General features: G+C 52.5%; 1 protein-coding gene across 2 annotated transcripts in view; it reads left to right on the forward strand.

Annotated features, from left to right (window-relative positions):
* Positions 1-23,130, forward strand: part of CTR9 (CTR9 component of Paf1/RNA polymerase II complex) — a 28,329-nt gene continuing 5,199 nt past the window's right edge. Inside the window, exons 1-23 of one of the 2 annotated variants that reach the window (XM_078869096.1) lie at positions 1-112; positions 3,219-3,317; positions 4,066-4,305; positions 4,930-5,047; positions 5,207-5,296; positions 5,522-5,670; positions 6,407-6,514; positions 7,125-7,232; positions 7,916-8,152; positions 9,031-9,120; positions 9,860-9,988; positions 10,503-10,686; positions 11,032-11,120; positions 12,075-12,260; positions 12,551-12,638; positions 13,673-13,821; positions 14,363-14,479; positions 14,639-14,784; positions 15,857-15,928; positions 17,044-17,179; positions 19,766-19,915; positions 20,547-20,695; positions 22,169-22,201. In XM_078869096.1, the coding sequence (XP_078725222.1) occupies positions 68-112; positions 3,219-3,317; positions 4,066-4,305; positions 4,930-5,047; positions 5,207-5,296; positions 5,522-5,670; positions 6,407-6,514; positions 7,125-7,232; positions 7,916-8,152; positions 9,031-9,120; positions 9,860-9,988; positions 10,503-10,686; positions 11,032-11,120; positions 12,075-12,260; positions 12,551-12,638; positions 13,673-13,821; positions 14,363-14,479; positions 14,639-14,784; positions 15,857-15,928; positions 17,044-17,179; positions 19,766-19,915; positions 20,547-20,695; positions 22,169-22,201 (2,912 nt within the window). In that variant the 5' untranslated portion in view covers positions 1-67. The remainder of the gene's footprint in view (positions 113-3,218; positions 3,318-4,065; positions 4,306-4,929; positions 5,048-5,206; positions 5,297-5,521; positions 5,671-6,406; positions 6,515-7,124; positions 7,233-7,915; positions 8,153-9,030; positions 9,121-9,859; positions 9,989-10,502; positions 10,687-11,031; positions 11,121-12,074; positions 12,261-12,550; positions 12,639-13,672; positions 13,822-14,362; positions 14,480-14,638; positions 14,785-15,856; positions 15,929-17,043; positions 17,180-19,765; positions 19,916-20,546; positions 20,696-22,168; positions 22,202-23,130) is intronic. The other variant, XM_078869097.1, reaches the window with a different exon arrangement.

Raw genomic sequence — 23,130 nt, forward strand, 5'->3', positions numbered from 1 at the left:
CCCCACCAACCTCGTCCTACCCACACGGCACCGCGCCAGCCTCGGGCCCACACTTCGACATCTCGAGATGTCGCGCGGCTCCATCGAGATCCCGCTCAGGGACACGGACGAGGTGAGGCGATTGCGTGGTGAGGAGGTTACGTGGTGAGGCGGTTACGTGGTGAGGATGAGGTGGTTACGTGGTGAGGTTACGTGGTGAGGTGGTTACGTGGTGAGGTGGTTACGTGGTGAGGTGGTTACGTGGTGAGGTCGTTACGTGGTGAGGATGAGGTGGTTACGTGGTGAGGTTACGTGGTGAGGTGGTTACGTGGTGAGGCGGTTACGTGGTGAGGCGGTTACGTGGTGAGGAGGTTACGTGGTGAGGTCGTTACGTGGTGAGGAGGTTACGTGGTGAGGAGGTTACGTGGTGAGGTCGTTACGTGGTGAGGATGAGGTGGTTACGTGGTGAGGCGGTTACGTGGTGAGGAGGTTACGTGGTGAGGCGGTTACGTGGTGAGGAGGTTACGTGGTGAGGAGGTTACGTGGTGAGGTCGTTACGTGGTGAGGATGAGGTGGTTACGTGGTGAGGTTACGTGGTGAGGTTACGTGGTGAGGTGGTTACGTGGTGAGGCGGTTACGTGGTGAGGCGGTTACGTGGTGAGGAGGTTACGTGGTGAGGTCGTTACGTGGTGAGGGTGAGGTGGTTACGTGGTGAGGCGGTTACGTGGTGAGGAGGTTACGTGGTGAGGCGGTTACGTGGTGAGGTTACGTGGTGAGGCGGTTACGTGGTGAGGAGGTTGCGTGGTGAGGAGGTTACGTGGTGAGGTGGTTACGTGGTGAGGTTACGTGGTGAGGAGGTTACGTGGTGAGGAGGTCACGTGGTGAGGAGGTCACGTGGTGAGGAAATTAATCTTTTGAAGAGGGGTTTTTTGTTTATGTCAATGCGCGTGTGTTACCCCCCTCACCGCCACCCTCACCCCCTCATCGCGCGGGATACATTCGGGAGAGGGCTCAGCGGGTGGCGATTTAAACGTGGACGCGCTTCGTCCGCGTTGTCTTCACGTTTTGGCGGCTGGCGGAGTTGGGGGGGTGGGGGAGCTTTTTTACGCCCGATTTTAATTTCGTAGCTCCGATAAGAGGGGGGACAGCGCTCGGGTCTTTGGCCGCCCGCCGGGATTGGCTGAAGCCGCGCGCACGTGGTCGCCTTGCGGGCCAATGGGAGGCTGGCGATTGGGCACGCGCTCGCTTATGCGGACTAGGTAATCGAGTTGCTACTGAGGGGGGGGGAGGGGGGGCTTGACATGGGAATCTGATGAGCTGTCAAGCTCAGACCTGTTCTTCACCTGAGGACGGCTGCTTGCGTTGTGGCCGAAACGTCGTGAGAATTATTTTATTATGTTTTATTTTATTATTTCCATTCTACGTGACTTTACCGAAAGAACCAAGAAGATGAATCCCTCATAATCAACGTTTTTGGGTTTAGATCGCGTTATTTATAAATGTGTCGTAACCCTCCACCACCCGACACGGCCAATCAGTAAAAAAGTGTCACGTTGACAAAAGACAAATAGTTCACTGCTTTAGCCCACCGGTGTGTTGAAGCGTGAAACCACAACATTTACAATTTGAGTACGACGTTTCGCTGGTAATTGCATCCAGCATCATCGGGCAATTCGCCAGAATGAATCCCTGCAGTCACGAAAGCTTTAAATCGAAATTTAAGCTCTTTGTGTTGGGGTTTTTATTCACGCAGAGGTCAACTAATGGGGTCACGGGGGGGGGGGGGGCAAACGTTACAGCAACAACTACAAGTAATACAACATAGACGATAGGAGTGCAAAGTATAGGGAAGGTAAACAAATCGCTCACAATACAGTACAAGTGTTGGTGGGTTAGACAGCTGAAATCTAAATGGTGTGTCGTTAAACCCGCCACCACCCGACGCAGCCAATTGGTAAACAAAACGTGCTTATTCGTTGCTAGTACAGCACACTGGTGTGTTGGAGAGCAAATTCACAACATTTACAAACTAATCGCTTGCAAACAATATTTACAAATCCAACAAAACAATGTTTTGTTTATCTTGCCAGGTAAAGCCCACTGAGCTATTAACTTATTTTTCAGAAGCGACCTGGCCGCAAATGATAATGGTTTATTATTGCCGCGTGTCTTATCCTGGATTATAAGACACTCCGGCAAGTAAGACTCGCCCCCAAACCAGGGTGATGACATCGGATTAAAAAAAGTCACGTAGGTGAAAAAATAAAAAGTAAATAACAGTAAATTAAATCACGACGTTTCAGGCGCAACACATCAGGTGCGGACAACCACAGCAAGAAACAGCAAGCAGTTGTTTCTTCTAGATTTGAAGCTTTCGTGACTGCAAGGATTCATACTCTTAGGTTGCTTGCTGTGGTTGTCCCCACCTGATGATGGACGCTTGTGTTGCGCCCGAAACGTCCTGAATTAATTTACTTTTATTTATTTTAAAAAATTTTACCTACGTGACTTTACCGAAAGAACCAAAGAGTATGGATCCTTGCAATCACGAAAACTTCAAATCTAGACTGGACATTGAATGTTTGGAATTGCATTGAGAGACAGAGAAATAGGAAAACTCATGGACTTGAGATTGTGGGCATTGCATACCACAACTTTACAGGAGGATGGTTGGATGGGACACAGCACGAGAAGGGATTATGGCCAATGGCTGAGGCTAATTCCTGCCCACGGTCAATATCAGTGGCACGTCCTTGTCACAAACTTGCCCTGGACCGTGTAAACAGCGGCACAGACATGATCCGGCGTGCGTGGGTGCTAGTCACACTGTCGTCTCGAGTGCTGGCCTTAATAGTCGTTTCGCTCTCACCATTATCTCCGCAATCTGGAATCCTAAACGTCTCGGTCGAAAAATAGAATCGGACGCCGCAGGTGAATGCTGCGTGTGGGAAAGTTCAGGAGCGCATTGTTCTATACAGATTGGAAGAGGCTGCCCATACGTCTTGTGAACATTGGCTCACGGGGACTTAATGAAAAACCTTAATGAGACGAGACAATACATCTGCTACAAACAACAGAGAACTGCTTTTTGTGTTTAGTTTGTTGTCTTTCCCCCGCACCTCCGATTAGCGCGGTTGGCTACGTACGGTGCGAAAGAGGTTCAACATACATAGATGGACTGAATGACCCCCGTATAATTTGTAACCCTTCTTATGTTCTCGTGTGTGTGTGTGCTGCAGGTGATAGAGCTCGACTTTGATCAGCTGCCGGAGGGTGACGAAGTCATCAGCATTCTCAAGCAGGAGCACACGCAGCTGCACATATGGATCGCGCTCGCGGTGAGACAGGCGTTAGACCCGGGGCTTCGCCATGAGCCACCTTGCGTTGTCTTCTCTCACCCCGCACGACGGTGTCCATGACTTGTCTGTGTGAATGTGTGTGTGTGATTTGTGTTTAAGCATTTCCAGGTAGCTGTCCATTTGTATGAGAAGCTGGAGAACTAACCTGCCGGGCACACAGGACGACTTTGTTTTTGTATACGTGTGTGCATCTGTATGTGTGTTTATGTGAAGGTATGTGATTGTATGTGACTAGTGGGGTGGGGAATTGTACATCTTGGCACAGTAGGGGGTACAGCTGGTGCAATTAACAGTTATTTTAGTCAGCCAACCCATGGCACCTGCTGGGTCTGTCCTGTGACCTCCTGTCAGCGATCCTTCGACACTTCACGTGGCCTCAAAGTGCATCTGGCCTGGCACAGGCGCCTTGGTGGCAAATGGCGGGTATTGGGGAGTGTAGTGGTTAGCGCATTGTGCTACGAACCCGGCGACCCGAGTTCCATTCCCACTCACGGCCACGACCAGTGACGATTGTCTGAACTGGTCCTGGACTCCTCTAGGTCGACTTAGCCTCAAATGAGTACCTGGTGTGATGTGTGAACATCGCCACTGGGGAGACAAAGGCGGCCGGGCATGGTGTTGTCCACCCACCTCCTCGTGTGCCGTGCCAGCCTTCATAGGTGCTCGGTAACCGCACTTTCCCCAACAGTCCATTAAGGCTATACGGGGAATCTTTGCCTTTGTGCAGTTGGAGTACTACCGGCAGGGCAAGCCGGAGGACTTTGTGAAGCTGCTGGAGGCGGCGCGCGTGGACGGTACGCTAGACTACCGCGACCACGAGAAGGACCAGATGACGTGCCTCGACACGCTGGCCGCCTACTACGTGCAGCAGGCACGGCGCGAGAAAAACAAGGATGTCAAGAAGGAGCTGCTCACCCAGGCCACGCTCCTCTACACCATGGCCGATAAGATCATCATGTACGACCAGGTGAGTCGTCCTTCCCCCCCTGCCATGCTCTGTACGGACGCTGGGCACCCGCTGTAGATCAGGGGTGAGGAACCCATTGTTCATGGGCCAGATGAAGCCCGTAACCTCATCTCAAGTGGCCCACGACTTCCTTGTCTCTTTACATATTAGTGCAATGGTCACCCAGTTTTTGTTCAATGTTGCTGTAGCATAATTTTCATTGTACTCTGCTCAGTCTGGAAATGATCTACCCAAGCGGTCTTACACTCCACGTAATTTATTATTGGACGCTGTTTAATGTTCCTGCAGTGTTTTCAACTTCTCATGTGGCAGTTATTTTTCCCGCTTTATTGATCTACTTTATTTGTTATTCTTTTGTTATATTGATCTCCCAGATCACTCTTGCAAATAAGAATTATCCTGGTCTCTTGAGTTGTCACCTTGTTGACCAAAACAACTTCACTTAATTTTTTTAAATCCACTCCACACAGCCTGTCTTTCTCTCCATGTCGCTTGTTCACCTGGTTGTCTATCGTCCACCATCGTGGACTTTCTTCGCCGCTCGCTAACCCGTCGCGGCGAGTCCTCCGCGCTAACGTCGCGACGCCACGGTCGCCTCTCCCTCTCGCATTCTCCGCGCGATAGAACCATCTGCTCGGCCGAGCGTGCTACTGCCTCCTCGAGGGAGAGAAGATGGAGCAGGCGGATGCACAGTTCCACTTTGTGCTCAACCAGTCGCCCAGCAACATCCCCGCGCTGCTCGGTGAGGACTCTCAGCTGTGAGCGAGTATGTATGTATGTGGAACTTCTTTTGCACGGCATGTAGCTAACCGAGATAATTGGAGGGTAGGAACGACTGCGGGTAGGAACGACTGCGAGAGTGTTAATTTCCTGCTGAGATTGTTGGTGTCCCCGTGCGCAGGCAAGGCGTGCATTGCGTTCAACAAGAAGGATTTCCGCGGGGCGCTCGCCTACTACAAGAAGGCGTTACGCACTAACCCCAACTGCCCAGGTAGGTCGCTCTCTTCAAGTGATTGCTGTGTAGGCACAATCACTCGGGTCGGTCACGTGATAGGCACAGATGAAATCAGGTTGCTAACACAGCAGCTGTATGGAGAACTGAGGAAGGGAACCCGCACGCAAGGTGATTTGGTAAGATAAACGCTTGATAGATAAATGCGACAGTGACATCGATCGCTCGCTCGCTAACGTTAGCGCTCCGTGTGTGAACCGACAGCGGAGGTTCGTCTGGGCATGGGCCACTGCTTCGTGAAGCTGAGCAAGCCGGAGAAGGCGCAGCTCGCGTTCATGCGCGCGCTGGAGCTCAACCCCAAGTGCGTGGGCGCCCTCGTCGGCCTCGCCATCCTCGAGCTCAACAAGAAGGAGGTAGAGAGAGAGAGAGGCGACGACGACGTGTGCCGGGTGTCCACAGGCCAGAGGGGCCCATGCGCCAGAGGTCGCAAACGGGTTTTGATTCCTTACCCGTACCCGTACCCGGCCGCACCAGGGTCGCAAACGGGTACCCGTACCCGGCCGTACCCGTACCCTACCCGTACCCGGCCGGGTACGGGTAGGGTACGGGTATCGGGTACCTGATTGCGACCTCTGGGATGAAGCCATGTTGTAGGCGCGGGTGGGTTGATTCTAGGAACTTGAATTGTGAGAAGAGACAAGACGTTGGGAAATGAGTGACAAACGGTTACTCACCAGTGACTCACGGCCTACCCGTACCCGGCCGCACCAGGGTCGCAAACGGGTACCCGTACCCGGCAAGGTTTCGGGTAGCCGGGTATCGGGTAGGGTACGGGTATCGGGTACCCGATTGCGACCTCTGCCATGCGCCAGGCTTAAGAAGTAGGGTTGTTAAAATCGTTTTTTTTCCCTCCATTATCGGTAACGACTTGAAAAAAGGGTAAACGTGGAAATGTCTTAAGCAATGTTGAGTTAAAGAGGACCTTGTCTAGTTCTCATGTGGGGTTGGGGCACCTTGTTGAAGCGTTGCCGGCTTGGTGGCATCACGTCCCTCACGTGAGAGATCCTGGAGTCGTTGATCAGGCATTACTTGTGTCGCTGACTGCATGTTAAGCGAGTCGCTGTCCGCACGCCACTCGTGTCGCCGCAGGCCGACTCCATCAAGAACGGCGTGCAGCTGCTGTCCAAGGCCTACACCATCGACAGCAGCAACCCCATGGTCCTCAACCACCTGGCCAATCACTTCTTCTTCAAGAAGGTCCGTCACCGAGACGGTCTGAATGAGAGAGGGTGTCCTTCGTCGGTGGCACGGGAGGGGGGTGGGGGGAACCAGTGTGTGATACAGTGGTAGCGCTCGTGCCTCACGGCAAAAAGGGCCTGGGTTCGATTACTGACTAGGCCGCCTTTCTGTGTTGAGTTTGTATGTTCCCCCCCTGTTCTGCGTGGGTTTCTTTCGGATTCTCCAGTTTCCTCCGAAAGCTAAAAAAAATGTAATCGGTATTGGCCAAGCATCCCCATGCTGAAAAATGACGTGCAAATTACTCAATTGGGATTGCAGACAGCAACACCCCCTTCCCTTATTGCGACAACTTGCCAGGACCCTCCTGAAAAAGATCTTAAGACATGGTAAGGCTTTCTGAAATAAACGAGCATAACAACAACAATCAAGCAAAAATGATAATGAACTCATCCCGCACCTTCACTCAGTCTTAAATAAATATCTGGCGCGATGCGTAAACATGACCAACGGGGCGACAAAGGTCGTGGTGCAAGCATCACTCGTTTTTCCTCCATAGGTGCTCGTTAACAGTATTTTGTCCGCTAACGCTATAGGGGTAAATGTTTGTGTCCGGTGTGTGCGCGTGCAGGATTACAGCAAAGTGCAGCACCTAGCTCTGCACGCGTTCCACAACACGGACGTGGAGGCGATGCAGGCAGAGAGCTGCTACCAACTGGCGCGCTCGTTCCACGTGCAGGTACCACCGTCGCCGCCTCGGTACAGCGCTAGCGGGTGGGGGGATTGGGTGGGCAGGCGGGCGTACAGGCGGGTGGGCGTGCAAGTGGGCGAATTGGTAGGCGAGTGGGCAGGCGAGTGGGCAGGCGAGCGAGCTGCCCGGCTGCAGACTTCCTGTTGTATCCCAACGCGAGTCTCCGCAAAACTCTTAACACGAGTAGACGTGTTTACGATTATAACCAAGTATCTTCTCACTGGGCAGGTAGCTCCAAAGTAGAGCGAACAGCTCACATTGGGAAATTTGCGAGGTCAAATCCTGGTTGGGGATTGACTTAACCAATCATCCCTCTGGGGCTGATATAAATGCGTAACACTTTCTTCTCGTCATTGGGCCAGAGTATTGATGATTAAATCCCTCGCCCATATGCTGACAATTAATCAAATCGCTGGGTGGATGTTACAGGGGTAATGGTAAATCGTTAAATGCTTCCTTGGTGCCCTTCCGATCGTTTTGAGTAGATATCGCTGACCACGACATTCGTCAACCTTCCTCGATGTTGGGTCATGAAGCTGACAAATCGCTAGCTAAAAATCCTGACCCATCAAATCATTGGGTCGTTGTGGTTGTGAATTGTTACCTTTCTTCCTCGCGACGTTCGATTGAGCCGACGTCTACTCTCGCCCGTGCCAAACTCTCCGTCCCAGGGGGACTACGACCAGGCCTTCCAGTACTACTACCAGGCGACGCAGTTCGCCTCGCCCAACTTCCTGCTGCCCTACTTCGGCCTGGGCCAGATGTACATCTACCGCGGCGACCGGGACAACGCGGCCGGCTGCTTCGAGAAGGTGCTCAAGGCCTACCCCAACAACTACGAGACCATGAAGATCTTGGGCTCGCTCTACGCCACCAGCAACGACCAGGAGAAGAGAGAAACCGCCAAGGTAACCGAGCATTGTTGCTCAATTCTCTCACACGGTTACGGAATCCTTGAAGAGCTGCGGTTTGGAGTATGGATTATCGGCATGTACGGGCACGACCGCTACATTCCTCTCGATTCGGTGTCAGGTGGCTCAGCGGTTCAGCGAGTGGCTCGGAATCGGAAGGTTGCGAGTTCTAATCCTTTTCGGTGGATTAACTTAGCCCAACATCTCTTTGGGGTCGATACAATTAATAATACTTCGTGGAGAAGTCAACAGCAGTTGTCCTATGTATAGACTCGCCCCTGCCATAGGAATGTGGAATTCCCCTCATTGGCTCAGGGCTGTAAACTGGAGATGTTCGTTTGAGCAGGAAATCACTTGAACCTTTTTCAAATATATTGCTATGATCCCAAGATGACAGAAATAGTATAACGCAGACACAAAGACAGGGGAGATTGAAATTCCATGGCAAAATAAATCTCAGAACAGCGTTCCGAACTGTCCAGACTAAAATTCACCATTAGGTACGAGGCCTCGTGTGTGTGTCAGGGGCAGCGTTCAATGTATTTTTTTCAGAGCTGGGCTGTGAATAGATTAGTAATTGTGTGTGCCACTGGACTGGAGTTGATGGGCGAGGCTTGGTGACATCATTGGTTTTATCAGTCCGTGCCAGGCTTGCCTCGTAGTGGGTTTCCCTCCTTTGCGAGGCTGGATATCTGGGCGGCTGTCATTTTTAAATGGATCCGAGGCATCGATTAAAAGTTCGAGTCAATTGACTCTATCGACTTATCCTCCCTCCTGGCTCGAATGAATAGGTGCTCCCTAACAGCACTTGCCCACATGGTCTCTAAGATGGCATCATCGTTGTCTTTGTTTTACGTGTTGTGTGCGGTTCATAGGGTCACCTCAAGAAGGTCACGGAGCAGTACCCCGACGATGTGGAAGCCTGGATTGAATTGGCTCAGATCCTTGAGCAATCCGACATACAGGTTTGTTCGTCAGTCTCATATTAATCATAATTTACATTTGTAAGGTGCATTTCATCCGTAGATCCCAATGTGGCCCCCCTGTATGGAAAGCAAGAAATACATAGAACCAGGATAAACGGCCAGAATTAGGAGCAAATGTTGAGTTAACAGAGGTGAGATTTCAAGACAGACTTAAATAACGATTTTGATTGTTTTTTTAGCAAAGGCAAAGCGTTCCAAAGTTTGGGATCTACATATAAGCAATAGCCCGATAACCCCAGGAAGTGAGCCTTGCCCTCTGAGTACTCGGATTAAGACGATTCGAAGATCTCAGGGCCCTCAAAGGTGTATAAAGATCGATAAGTTCCTGTAAATATTGGGGTCAGCAGCAGCGACAGGCGTTTTATAGTTGGCCTATGAATTACAATCAAGGCTGCAGAAGCATATACAAAAAAATTGGTTATTGTTATTCATTATGAGCATATTTAGCTATCGGTATTAACACCAGCCAAATACACGCGTGTGCGTGTCCTCTGAGTAGCACGGTTAGCTACGTATGGTGCAAAATAACTTAACATACATACATTCGTGCGTGCGTGTTTGCGTGTGATGGCCCACGGTGCTGTCGCACCCCACCTCCCTCGCGCGCCGTGCTGCCCTTAATAGGTGCAACTCGCCAACAGCGCTTGCACCAATAGTCTGTCGAGAGGCTACACGTGGGGTTCGACTTTGTGACGGCCGCGTGCATCTCCACCCCCAGGGCGCCCTGTCGGCTTACGGCACGGCAACACGCATCCTGCAGGAGAAGGTGCAGGCCGACGTTCCCCCCGAGATCCTCAACAACGTCGCCGCGCTGCACTTCCGCCTGGGAAACCTGGGGGAGGCTAAGGTGCCGCCAGAGTCATCGTCGTCACCTTCATTGCAGTGACGGCGCGGTCATCGTCATTGTTGCCATCGTCATTGTTACCATCGTCGTCATTGTTGCGATCATTACTGCCACCGTTTGTTCATTGACACTGCCGCCGTTATCGTCGTCATCGACGCCGTCAAATCGTCATCATTGTCATCATCATGATTGTCGTTGTAATCATCATTAATATCGTCATTGTTATCTTCCTTGTTATGATTGTCGTTATCGTTGCCAATGTTATCGTCATCGTTGTCTGTATAGGACTAAAATTATGGTATTAAATTGCTTGGCAGTCTCTGTGTGTGCACGCCTGTAGGTGTACACACTTGTGCCGTGTGTGCGCGTACACTTCTGCCCTTGCGCATACCCTTCTGTGTGCACACGGCGTGTGTGTGGCTACACGTGCGTGTGCCTGTGTCTACGTATCCTCGTGTATGCACACACACTGAAACGTGTTGCGGGTGCTCGCGGGTGCTCGCGCGCGCGCGAGCAGAAGTACTACGCGGCGTCGCTGGACAGGGCGAAGGCCGAGGCTCAGCACGACGAGCACTACTACAACGCCATTTCGGTGACGAGTACGTACAACCTGGCGCGCCTGCACGAGTCCACGTGCAACTACCACGGCGCAGAACAGCACTACAAGAACATCCTCCGCGAGCATCCCAACTACGTCGACTGTGAGTCTCCCCCCCCCCTCCGTGCATCCGTCCAGCCATTTCTCTGCCCATCCGTCCGTCTGTCCATCCATTGAGTTTGTTGTTCTCTGCGTTTGTATGTTTGAGAAATTGACTCGGCACATCATCCCTCCAGGGTTCATAAAACTCGCGTCCGCTGTAACAATGTGCTCTTTCCACCACTGGCCTAGGCGCTGTAAATGTATGAAATGCACCACCTCAATGCTCGTTAAATCCTAATCGCGCAGCACCTTCGTGACAGCCTTGCGCAATAAGAAATGGGGCAAAGGCCAAATGTACGAACAGATTTGATTTGAACAGGAAATCCACCCCGACTTTGCCGCACAGGCTACCTGCGTCTCGGCTGCATGGCGAGAGACAAGGGGAACTTCTACGAGGCCTCCGACTGGTTTAAGGAGGCCCTGCAGATCAACCAGGTGACCCGTCGCGAGATGCTCTTCATTTTCTCGGCCGATAGCACCGTATTCTCCAGATTTGACTTTTCCCGTTCTGAGACGACTGCTAGTTGCCGGGTTGGTCCCGTTCACCGCTGAATCTCGGCGTTTCGGCGTAAATTTTATTTACAGAGGCGTAGCGCCTTTGTTTTCAAAGACATCTTACTCACCGCAGAGAACTGTCGTGATATGACTGCCACTCTATGATAGCTGGTGCCAAACTGTACTACACGCCCTCCCACATGGCCTTGTGGGAGCCTCAGTACCGATAACGTTTTTCTATTAATGTTCTTCTTCCGGTTCCATTAATTGGTTTCTGGGTTAGGCCACTTAATGGCCTAAAGAAACCTCCACCACCAGACACAGCCAAAGTAATTAAATTGCCCCATTTAACGACGCCAGTTATTATTGTTTGAGCTCACTCACTGGTAAATTGAAGAATAGTCCTCACAGATAGATTTGGCAAATATATACATGATGTTTCAATTGAAACAGCATCAGCCATCGTCAGGACAAGATCCAGGAAGTCAGGCATATTGGATGTTTATGAGCAGCACACACCCATTATTATGTTTTATTCTTTTTATTTTATTATTTCCCTTCTACGTGATTTTACCGAAAGAACCAAGAAGATGAATCCCTGCAGTCATGAAAGCTTTAAATCGTTGTTAATCTGTTTGGTAAAACATAAGAAAATTATTTGATTATGTTTTATTTTTATTATTTTATTATTTCCCTTCTACGTGACTTTACCGAAAGAACCAAGAAGATGAATCCCTGCAGTCACGAAAGCTTTAAATCGTTGTTAATCTGTTTGGTTAGTGGTCTAGACAAGGCTGAGAGCAATGCACACGCCCGCTACGCATGCCACGCGTGCACGGCATGGTGATGGTGATCGAGCACGCCTGTGCGTGCGTGCGGTTATTTTCCATGCAGGACCACCCAGACGCCTGGTCCCTCATCGGGAACCTTCACCTCGCCAAGCAGGAGTGGCAGCCGGGCCAGAAAAAGTTTGAGCGAATCCTGAAGCAGCCGGCGACGCAGAACGACGCCTACTCGATGCTGGCGTTGGGCAACGTGTGGCTGCAGACGCTGCACCAGCCTACACGGGACAAGGAGAAGGCGAGAGAGAGAGAGAGAGATGGATTGACGTTGACGCCTCGTGAACACGTTGTGGTTCTTTTTGGTTTATGGCCATAGGAGAGTGGGATGTCCGTCTAAATCTAAGGCCGCCTCGATGTACGAGCACACTCGCACACTCGCTCGTTTTGACTTTTGTCTTTGAACCTGTGCGTAGTGTGTACGTTTAACTCGGTTTATGCTTGTGGTGTACGTTTTAATGTGCTAGTTAAATGGAAAGTAAAATTAAGTAACAAGTCTGTGCGAATATTTGGCTGTTGTTGTTTTTCCAGGAAAAACGTCATCAGGATCGTGCTTTGGCCATCTACAAACAGGTTCTGAGGAACGACCCCAAAAACCTGTACGCGGCTAATGGCATCGGTGAGACCTGGTTTAATCGTGGGTGGCCATATCCAGATCCGAAGCCGGGACCTCAGTGGTGCTCTCTCCCTGATTTGACGTGACCCTGATTAGGGCGTCACGGTGTTGTGATGTTAACTACCTCGCCTAGTATCCAGGAGGTCGTGGATTCGATCCCGACCCTGACTCCTGTATATTTGGAGTTTGCAGTGTCCCTCTCTCACTGTGCTCGCGTGGATTTTTCTTCGGGTTCTCCGCTTTTTTTTCCTCCACATTTAGAATCAACATATTTGGCTGTTATAAATTTCCACGTGAGTATAAGCCACTTCGTTGAGCTATCATTTGTGGCCAGGTCGCTTCTGAAAAAGAGCTATATATAGCTCAGTGGGCCTCACCTTGTCAAATAAATCTAGTTTAGCTTAATTAACGTATCTGAGCCGAACCACCCTCATCACACTACGCGGTGGTTGTCCATTGGGCTATTTGCCAAGCCATTCCCCCCGAACCAGACCGCTCGCTACGCTGGCCTCGCAAGAAGACGTCTCAATCTGGCTTGGGGCTAAGCTGGGCCAGGGGGGTGGGGAAAGCGACGCATTCGTTCGCACGCATCTGGACTCGTTCGCTGCATGCGATTGCATGTCAGTGGTGCGTCTCGGCTTCTGCGGAAGGAAAACAGCGTGGCAAGGGCCTCCTAAAGGCACGCGGGGCTGGCTTGGCGTAGCCCCGGCGCGGCTCGGTTGTACGGTGCACTGACTGACGTCACACGCAATGAACATGCCTTTAGCCCTGGCCCCTGCTTGGCACTGAGCCAGGTTCAGATGTCTTGTAAGGCCAGCGTATTATGGTTCAGTTCTGGCTTGGCACGGCATGTAACCAGTGGAAAGCTACACACAACTACACTCGGGTCCTGGCTCGGCACAGAAGATAGCCAGTGGGGAAACCCACCCGTACGGTGAGGGCCCCGTGCCGGCTCCGCTAAGACGTGCCAGTGACGCGGAGGTGTGACGCGGAGGTGTGACGCGGCCATCGCTCGCGTGTGCGTGCGCATGTCGCAGGCGCCGTGCTGGCCCACAAGGGCTGCATCCGCGAGGCCCGGGACGTGTTTGCCCAGGTGCGCGAGGCCACGGCGGACGTGTGCGATGTGTGGCTCAACCTGGCGCACATCTACGTGGAGCAGAAGCAGTTCATCAGCGCCGTGCAAATGGTGCGGTGTGTGTGCTTGTGTACGTGCATGCATGCGTGCACGTGCGTGCATGTGCATGTGCGTGTGTATCTGCGTGCGTGTGTACGTGTGAGTGTGTTTGTATGCGTGAGTGCGTGCTAGCGAGTGACTGTACATGTGTGGGGAACAGTATTACCTCGTACGGTGTATCAACATCAGCACTGGGGAGATCAGAATCAGAATATTTATCGTGGAGGAATCTGATAAGCCATAAAGCTCTTTTTCACAGATGTCCAGTTGGGGCGGGTAAAAACATTACAACAACAAACAATACAAAAACATGATCGATGAAGGCAGCCGGGCGTGAGCCCGGCCACGCCAACACCTATTGCGCCTTCATCGGTGCTCGCTAGCAGCACCTGCCCCCCCAACAGCCCATGTTGGCGGGTACAAGTGTCGATGTCGTGTGTGTATTTGCATCCTTTTCCGTCGTTATTACAGCGCTGAGAACTGCTCCACATTCACCTGCGCACAAAGGCGCTGCTGCCCTCGGTTGATCGTTCTTCGCGATTGATATCCGCAGTACGAGAACTGCCTCAAGAAGTTCTTCAAGTGTCAGAACACGGAGGTCCTCCTGTTCCTGGCGCGGGCGTACTTCAAGTGCGGCAAGCTGGCCGAGTGCAAGCAAACCCTTCTCAAGGCAAGAGAGCGCGTGCCCACGTGCACACACACGGGGGAGGGTTCACTGAGCTTCCCAGTGGCGACTCTTGACGTTCTTCTTCTCCTTGCTGCGTTCCCCCCCCTCACCGCTTCCCCCCCCACCGCCCCCTCCACCCGCTGACCCCGCCGACCCCACTAGGCGCGGCACGTGGCGCCCAGCGACAGCGTGCTCATGTTTAACGTGGCGCTGGTGCTGCAGCGTCTCGCCACGTCGGTGCTGCGCGACGAGAAGAGCAACCTCAAGGCCGTGCTGAGCGCCGTCAAGGAGCTCGAGCTGGCGCAGAGGTAGGGGGGTGGAGCGGGGTGGGGCGGGGGGGGGGGTGCGTTGGGGGGAGGCGGGGGCAGGGTTGTGGGTTTAATACGAGGTCTGGAAATGATGCTTCAGTAAGCAGTCAGACACAATATGACAACTGTGCTATGTTTCCAGGATTGTATTTTGGCCACCTGGTTTCTGATCTGAAGATGCTTGGCTGGAGCAGTCTTAAACGGAGCGCCGTATCTCATTTTAGCGGGAATTGTTCCTACGAGCAACCGATAGGCGAGCTGCAATAGTTCATATGAACGTGTTTGGCAATGTCGGGTGGTGGAGGGGTTTAACAACAAACATTTGGTTAGATCGTTCTGCGGTCTAACTCAAAAATGTATTCGGATTCAGTATTGGTTCATGTTTGTGCACTGTTTTTCACTTTCTTTTGTAACAAGATTGTTTTTGCTCCTGTTTCTACTTAAGTGATTTCTTGTACATACTTAATCTTTATGTTTTTACCTTTGTCACTCTTGCAAATTAGACCCCTAACCTGGTCTCTTTACTTCTCTCACCTGGTTTAAACAGTAATCTCGGCACTCAACGACTTGTTAAGAATCATTCGTACAGCACTAGTGGTCATTGCCCCCTCCCCTTGGGTCTCCGTGTGGACCAACCCTCCCTGGTCTCCGTGGGTCCCATTTGGCTGCACGCTTTCCACTGCCTGATGAGTTTCCCCTCGTTTACTTAATGTGTCAGAATGGCTGTGAATCGCCCTGAATGCGACTGTTCCCTATCAGATCTCAGAAGCTCAGGAAAGGTTAAGCCCGGTTACTACTTTCGATGGGTGAGCACCAGGGCTTGCTGGGTGTTGTAGCCGTAGGGCTGTGAGGTGTGGCCAGGAGATAACGCTGTCGAACATTGTCCCCCCTCGTACGCGTGGTGGGTGTTCTCCGGGCTCTCCGAGTTTTCCTCCCACACAAAACCAAACTCTCAAAATACGTAGCAGGGACCCCTTCCTCTCCTTGTCACTCCTTGATATTTTCTTGGGTGAAATAATTTTTATCGTTCTCTCAGCTGGCTGCAAGCGGTGTGCGCGTTGTTGTGTTGCAGGTACTTCAGCTACCTGAGCAAGTCTGGCGACCGCATGAAGTTCGACTTGGCCCAGGCGGCAGCTGAAGCCAGGTCAGAGCTGAATTACTCACATTCCTGCGGAGGGAGCTGGTAGGAACGTTGGGTTGCTCGGTCAATGGCCAGGGTCAACGGCGGCGTGGTGTATTCCGCAAATATGCCCGACTGTGAGGGTGGGCACAAGCCGGCGTGAGTAGGTGAAACGTTGAGTTTTATAAGGGCACCACGGGGTGACCAGCCCCTCCCCTCCCCACCCAGCCCCACCGTCCCCTCCCCACCCTCCCCACCCAGCCTCTCCCCACCCTCCCCTCCCTCCCCACCCAGCCCCTCCCTGCACGACGGACACAATAATCCCCTGTGGGCTGCTGTAACCAGGAGGTTCCTACCAGTATCACGTGTGTGAGTAGTGCATGTGTGTGAGGGTCGTGTGTCGATTGTGGAGTGACAGCGTAGCGGTTGGCGCACTGCACTACGAATCCGACGACCAAAGTTCGATGCCCGCTCAATCTCAACATTGGTGACGGATACCGTAACTGCTCCTGGGCCTCCCAAATAAGTATCTGATGCGGTGTTTAAATATCAAAACTGCGGGAGATGAATGCGACCGGACGTGGCTCTGGCCGCACCACCCCATCGTGAGCTGTGTTGGCCTTCATCGGTGATCCTCGCTCACAGCACTTGCCCAGCCAGCATGGTGAAGGCTATACGGGGGACTTTTGCCTTCGTCTTCCACTACTTTTGCGCATTCACTCCAAGCTACTTCCACACGAACGAACACAACGAACAGCCGCACCGAACCTCACAAAAATAATATTCAGGGCCTACCTTGGCTCCTCCCACCCTCAACCAGTATATATACAAGGACTGTTTTCTTGGAATTTCTCTCACTTGATACAGCTACCGTGCTGTGACGGTTCCACCTGAAGACGGAAAAGCTTGTGTTGCCTCCGAAACGTCGTGATTTTTATTTAATTTTTATGTTACTTTTATAAATTTTTATTTTGTACCTACGTGACTTTTACCGAAAAAACCTAAGAACGCAACGAACAACCCCTCGCGTACGCGCGTGGCATTGACCCCACCGTCACTCGCCCACGCCCTCCTGCAACCGCTCGACACCGTGATAACAGGCGCTCGCTAACACCCTGCGTTCGTGCGTGGGCGTGCAGGCAGTGCGCCGACCTGCTGAGCCAAGCGCAGTACCACGTGTCTCGAGCGAGGAAGCTGGACGAGGAGGAGCGCTCTCAGCGCGCCAAGCAGGAGAAGGAGAAAGAGGAGCTCAAGCTGAAGCTCATGCAGGAGCAGGTGCCGCTCGCCGCCGCGTCCTCACGCTTGCCAGCGCGCGTTGGAGGGGTTTTAAGAAATTCTGAGAACTGCTTTTCGCGTTCAGTTTGTTGTCCCTTCACCTCCCGTACGGTGCGGAAGAAGATCGTCGTGCATGTTTTTCCGCAAGAACGTGTGGTTAATGCAGACTTGATGCCTTGCAAAAGGTATCCGTTTGGTGTTTGAACATCTTAACACCGCCTGTTTTATTGCCATAAACGGTAAACCTATTGTTATTTCATCATACGTAAGTTTACGCTGTCTGTCGGCCTTAGAAGCTGGGACAAGATTGTGGCTTATGGAGACTGCTGTAGATGTGAACAGGAAACGTGGTGGTGGGTGGAAACACGTGCGCAGAGTGCAGGGGAGGAGGTCACTGAAACAGGCATAGCATTGGCACCCAGAGGTTGGCGACCATGGGGAAAACCTAAAGCCAGATGGAGATGAGACTGCAAGAGTGGTTCTTGAGTCAATTCTTGTAACAGGGGAAAGACCTCGAGCCAGATGTCGGTGGTGGCGGCGGGACGTTAAGAGGTCAGGCGTGAATCGTGCAACAGTTGTATGATTCGACAGAAGGACGGAAGAGAGGGGTGGCGGCATCAACGGCATTGACCGTGATGACCTTCTACTCGATCTTCGCAAGGCGACGTGAACGTGACGACGTCGACGCTCTCGGTTTCCACGCTCCCACAGTGGCCGCCTGCTGAGCCCCCTGTGAATCTGTTATAGTTCTCGCACGTGAAGCAGGCCTGGTGGCTCAGAGGTCAGAGCCCTGAGCCGCCACCGCTGAGAAGCCTGGGTTCGAATCCAGGCCTGTGACGAAACAGTTCTCAAGTCGAGCGAGTTTAGAATCTTCATCTTCGTTTCTCAATCCGCTTGTCCTTGTGAGGGTCGCGGCGGCAGCATATTGAGTAGGGGGCGGTCCAGACCTCCCTTTCCCTGGCGACGGACTCTCGCTCTTCCTGGGCAATTTCCAGGTGTTCCCAGGCCAGCGACATAGTCCCGCCATCTTGTCCTGGGCCGCCCAGTGGGACGTGCTGCCTGGTACAGTTCTAGGGGGAGTCTACCAGGGGCATCCTTCCCAGTTGCCCGAACCACCTCAACTGGCTTTATTTATTTCTCGGGATCTTTATTTATCTTCGAGAAATCCGATAAGCTATGAAGCTTTTTTTCCCACGAATGTCCAGCATGGGCGGGTCAGTCCAGTAGGGGCCGGGGTCAGTTGATGGTGTCAAGGCGGTCACCAATTTAATGTGGTTTAGCACCGTATGTGGCTGAGGTCCAGCGCTGGGAATCTGAGCTTTGGTTTGACTGTCATGCGGAGAACGTCACTGTCATATGCAGAGCGAGTGGGAAAGTACCGCCCTCGGCTGTGTGTGCACGCATGCAACAGAGGTCACTTGATGAAGGGATCTCTCAAGAAGTAGCTCTGTAACATCTGCTTCCGTGGGTTCCATTGTTGAACACGAAGGCTCGCGACGCCCTGCGCGAGGTCCGAATGGACACTTCATCTCGTAGAAAAGGTATATTTATTTATTTAATTCACGCTCGCGTACCCACATGCTGCAGTTCCCATAATTCTATTCATATTATTTATTTGCTTGTCGAGCCGCACCTCCTATTAGCACGGTTGGCTACATACGGTGCGAAAGAAGTTCCACGTACATACAGTACATCACCCGGAAGAGCCTTTCCGAGTCTCAAAACTCATTTTCAGGGAGGGTCCTGCCAAGTGTTCGCAGTCGTAGTCGGGGGGGGGGGGTGTGTCGGTGTTGTCGTGTGTGACCCCAATTGTATCGTGTACAGTGTGAATCTTTTCGGCGCGGGGATGTTTGGCCAACACCGGTTCCAGTGCGTGCTGCTTTTAATGACGACATCATCGACATCATTGTCTACCGCGGCAGGGCCACACCACATCCGCTCGGCGCAGGCACTCGGAGACATCCCCGATCAATATTTTACTTTTTAATGAGATCGGCCGACCGACCAGCTCCTGAGTGGGCACAGTGGTGTCGGTAAAAAAAAAAAAACGCGTGCAATATGAAACCAAATTCCGTGAAAAGAGCGGCCAGGATTAGTTTGGAAATGGATAACCAAGTTTCTCATTCTTCCGCCGAGTCTTGGCGGTGGTGTTGGCTGTGCCGCACGTGTAACATAGCACTGTAGCGGCAGCAGCGAGGATTAAGTGGATCACCGCACAGATCTCGCGAGACTTCCTTCCCTCTGGCGTCGAGGAGGAGCCCCCCCCCCCCCCATACCACGGCTCGAGAAGGCTGTACAGCAGCAATGTGACTAGAACGGACGGTGGCCGATGGTCAAAACTGCTAATGGAGTGACAGTCGAGGAATGAAACGCGTTCAAACGGACGTCAGCTGTAGAGATGGAGGAATGAACGATTCCACGTGCAGGTTACGGGTGGATTGTTGCATCACGGGGTTTGCAAGAGGGGGTGGGTGTTGGGGAGGTTTCCATCCAGCAGTTGATCCACCATGGCTGACTAATGATGATCGATGGTGATGATGATGAATTTTATATTTTCTAAAGTGTGCGTTTTAATTTCACTCGCAGGAAGAAAAGCGGCGCCGGCTCTCGGAGGAGCAGCGCAAGCTCCTGGAGACACGAGCGCAGTTCGTGGAGAAGACCAAGGGCCTGCTGGTGTTCAGCGAGCGTGCCGAGCCCCAGCGCGAGAAGCGCAAGGGCGGAGGCGGCGGCGGCAAGGTAGGGGGCAAAGTGGCAACTGCCCCTTATGGCGTGGCGCCCACGTAGTGCGCCCGTGCGTACCCCTCCAATCGTCTCGGTCAACCCATAACCCGGTGACCACTTGCCAGCGGCGGGGGGAGACTTCCACACTCCGCGTGATGGCTTCAAAGCGCGCCTAGCCTGGCACGAGCGCCGTGGTAAAGATGCAGCCTACAAATGGTGGCAAATGGCGTCTGTTGTTGGTTGTTGCTGTGCACCTGTGTCTGTGCGCGTAACGTCTTTGTGTGTAACATTGTCTTTGTGTGGGAAGTCAGAATGACCGCGTGACCCGGCTCGACTTCTCACTTAGGTCCATTAGCACGTCCTTGACCGGAACGCGGTCATGAATCGTGGTGTCGCGGGCTTAAACCTGTTTCGCGGGCGTCCTCAAACAGAATCTTGAGATTCTAGATTTGAAGCTTTCGTGACTGCAAGGATTCATACTCTTAGTTCTTTCGGTAAAGTCACGTGGGTAAAAAATGAAATAAAAATTAACGTCGTGATTTTATTGTTTTTATTTTTTATTAATTTTAATTTCATTTTTTACCTACGTGACTTTACCGAAAGAGCTAAGAGTAAGAATCTTGAGAGTCTGGGTCGTGTTCCGCAGAGGCGCAAGGGTGCCGACTACGAAGAATTTGTGAACGACGGCTCGGAGGACGACCTGCCGACGGCGCGCAAGAAGAAGCAGCGTCGAGCGAGCAGCAGCGATGGGGAGGGCGGCGACGGCACCGACGGGGAGAGGAGTCGCAAGCGAGGGTCAGTGCCTGTGGGAGGGAGCAGAGTTCTGTGTCTGGCTGGTGATGTGTGTGAGAGACAGGGGCCGTGTGTGTGTGTGAGAGAGGAGCGGTGCGTAAGAGGTAGAGGTTGCGTGTGTGTGTGTGTGTGAGAGGAGTCGCAAGCGAGGGTCAGTGCCTGTGGGAGGGAGCGGAGCTCTGTGTCTGGCTGGTGATGTGTGTGAGAGACAGGGGCCGTGTGTGTGTGTGTGAGAGAGGAGCGGTGCGTAAGAGGTAGAAGTTGTGTGTGTGTGTGAGAGAGTCTGGCCCTGTGTGTGTGTGAGAGAGTGGTAATATGTGGGGAGCGGTGGTGTAGCGGTTAGCGCGATGCGCTATGAACCTGGCGACCCGGGTTCGATTCCCGCTCGAGTCCAAAACCAGTGACGATTATCTGAACCGATCCTGGGCCTCCCCTAGGTCGACTCAGCCTGAAATGAGTACCTGGTGCGATGTGCAAACATCGCCACTAGAGAGACAAAGGCGTCCGGGCGTGGTGTTGGCCACTCACCCCCTCGTGTGCCGTGCCGGCCTTTATAGGTGCTCGCTAACAGTACTTGCCCCTGCAGTCTGTTAAGGCTACACGGGGTGAGGGAGGGTCTTTATCTTTGTCTTGTGTCTGAGAGACGGGGGCTCTGTGTGTAAGGGGTAGAGGTGTTGTGTGTGCGAGGAACTGTGTGTGAGAGTCTGCCGCTGCATGTCTGCGAGTCTGCCGCTGTGCGTGAGAGGTGGGGGTTGCATGTGTTTATGTATGTTGAACTTATTTCGCACTGCGTAGCCAACTGTGCTAATTGGAGGTGCGTGTGTGTGTGAGAGGGGGCTGCGTGTGTGTGAGCCGTAGTGTAGTGGATAGCGCGCTGGCCTATGACCGCTGGCGACTCGAGTTCGATTCTCGCTCACGGCCAACATCAGTGACGATTATCGAAACCGGTCCTGGACCTCCCCTACGTCGACTCAGCCTCAAATGAGTATCTGGTGCAGTGTGTAAAAACATGGCCAGTAGGGAGACAAAGGCGGCCGGGCGTGGTGTTAGCCACCCACCCCCTCGTGTGCCGTGCCAGCCTTCACAGGTACTCGTGAACCAGCTCTCGCCCCAACAGTCTGTTAAGGCTAGTCTTTGTCTTTGTGTGTGTGAGAGTGGTGATGTGTTTGAGAAATGGGGGGGTGTGTGTGTGTGAGAGAGAGAGACGGGGGCTGCGTGTCGCAGAGACACTGCCCATGGTGGGCACTTCCAGTGGTGGGTACTGGGGGAGCATTTTCCACCCCAAATGGCATCGACCCCTTGGCTTCTGGGCTAGTGTCGACGACGAAGGTGGTGGGTCTGTTATTACTTTGGTGCTGGCACACACTCAGCTGCCTCTACAGCCATGCAATGTGACGCTCGCACTAACGGCGTGGTCTCTGTGTGTGGCGTGCGTGCGTGCGTGCGTGCGTGCGTGCGATGTTTTCCCATCCACAGTGGTCGTAAGGCCAGGAGCCGCCACCAGAGTGGGTAATCTGATTTGTTAACTTTTATTTTCATTTCTCCCCCTGCACGTCTGGTTTTTTTTCACCCGTTTGAAAGCCCCGTTCAGGTCAGAGAACTTCCCCTCGATGCGATCGGTGCTGGCAGAACCTCGCCTATTCCTGTCGGCAGTCTTTAACTGTATCGGGGTGCGACTGCGCGTGCCACTTAGTCACCTGTTGTTGTTCTTGCTTGAGTCGCTCTCCTTCTACTTGGGCTCCCTGCCGACCCACAACACGCAAGCAGGAGGCCGGGGGGGGTGGGGGTGGAAAGTGGGCGACTTGAGCAACAACTCACCAGAGTCACAGTCGCCCCTTTGAATAAAGCTAAAACGTGAATTCTGATCAAGGTTGCGGACATGTCAAATTCACCGAGTAGTCCTTGCCGATTGCAGAAAAACGTTACGTAGAAGAAAAAAAGACAGTCTATTACAGTGTTTTAATAATGTATGGCACCTCGAGATTCATTTGCAGTTAGGCGCTCAAAATTACTCATTTGGGATTGCACAGCACGGCAATCATCGCCCCCCCCTACTGCGAAAGTTTTTCAGGACCCTCCTGAAAAAGAGGTCACGAGACTCGGTGAGGCTTTCCTGGGCGATCAAGCGGAATGCATAATAATAAAATAATAATGAGATGCTGTACGCCTTGACTTTGTAATTGTAATTCCAGATACGCAACATGCTCTGCAACAGCGTGAAACAAATTGCCAGTGCGGTCTCGTAGGGTTTTGTGAAGGGTCGGGGTGTGCGAGTCAGTCGGTCGCATTGGCTCAAATAGATTTCAATGCCGATCGATCTCGTAAAACGAAGGTGGGGGGGACCATAGTCCACTTCTTCAGGAAGCAGCCGATGCTTTTTGCACACAATGGGCAGAGGCCGGGCGCTGTTTTTTCCACGTTGCCGTGCGTCGTCCGAA

This window comes from Lampetra fluviatilis, chromosome 27 (genome assembly GCF_964198595.1).
Source record: "Lampetra fluviatilis chromosome 27, kcLamFluv1.1, whole genome shotgun sequence".
Lineage (NCBI taxonomy): Eukaryota > Metazoa > Chordata > Hyperoartia > Petromyzontiformes > Petromyzontidae > Lampetra > Lampetra fluviatilis.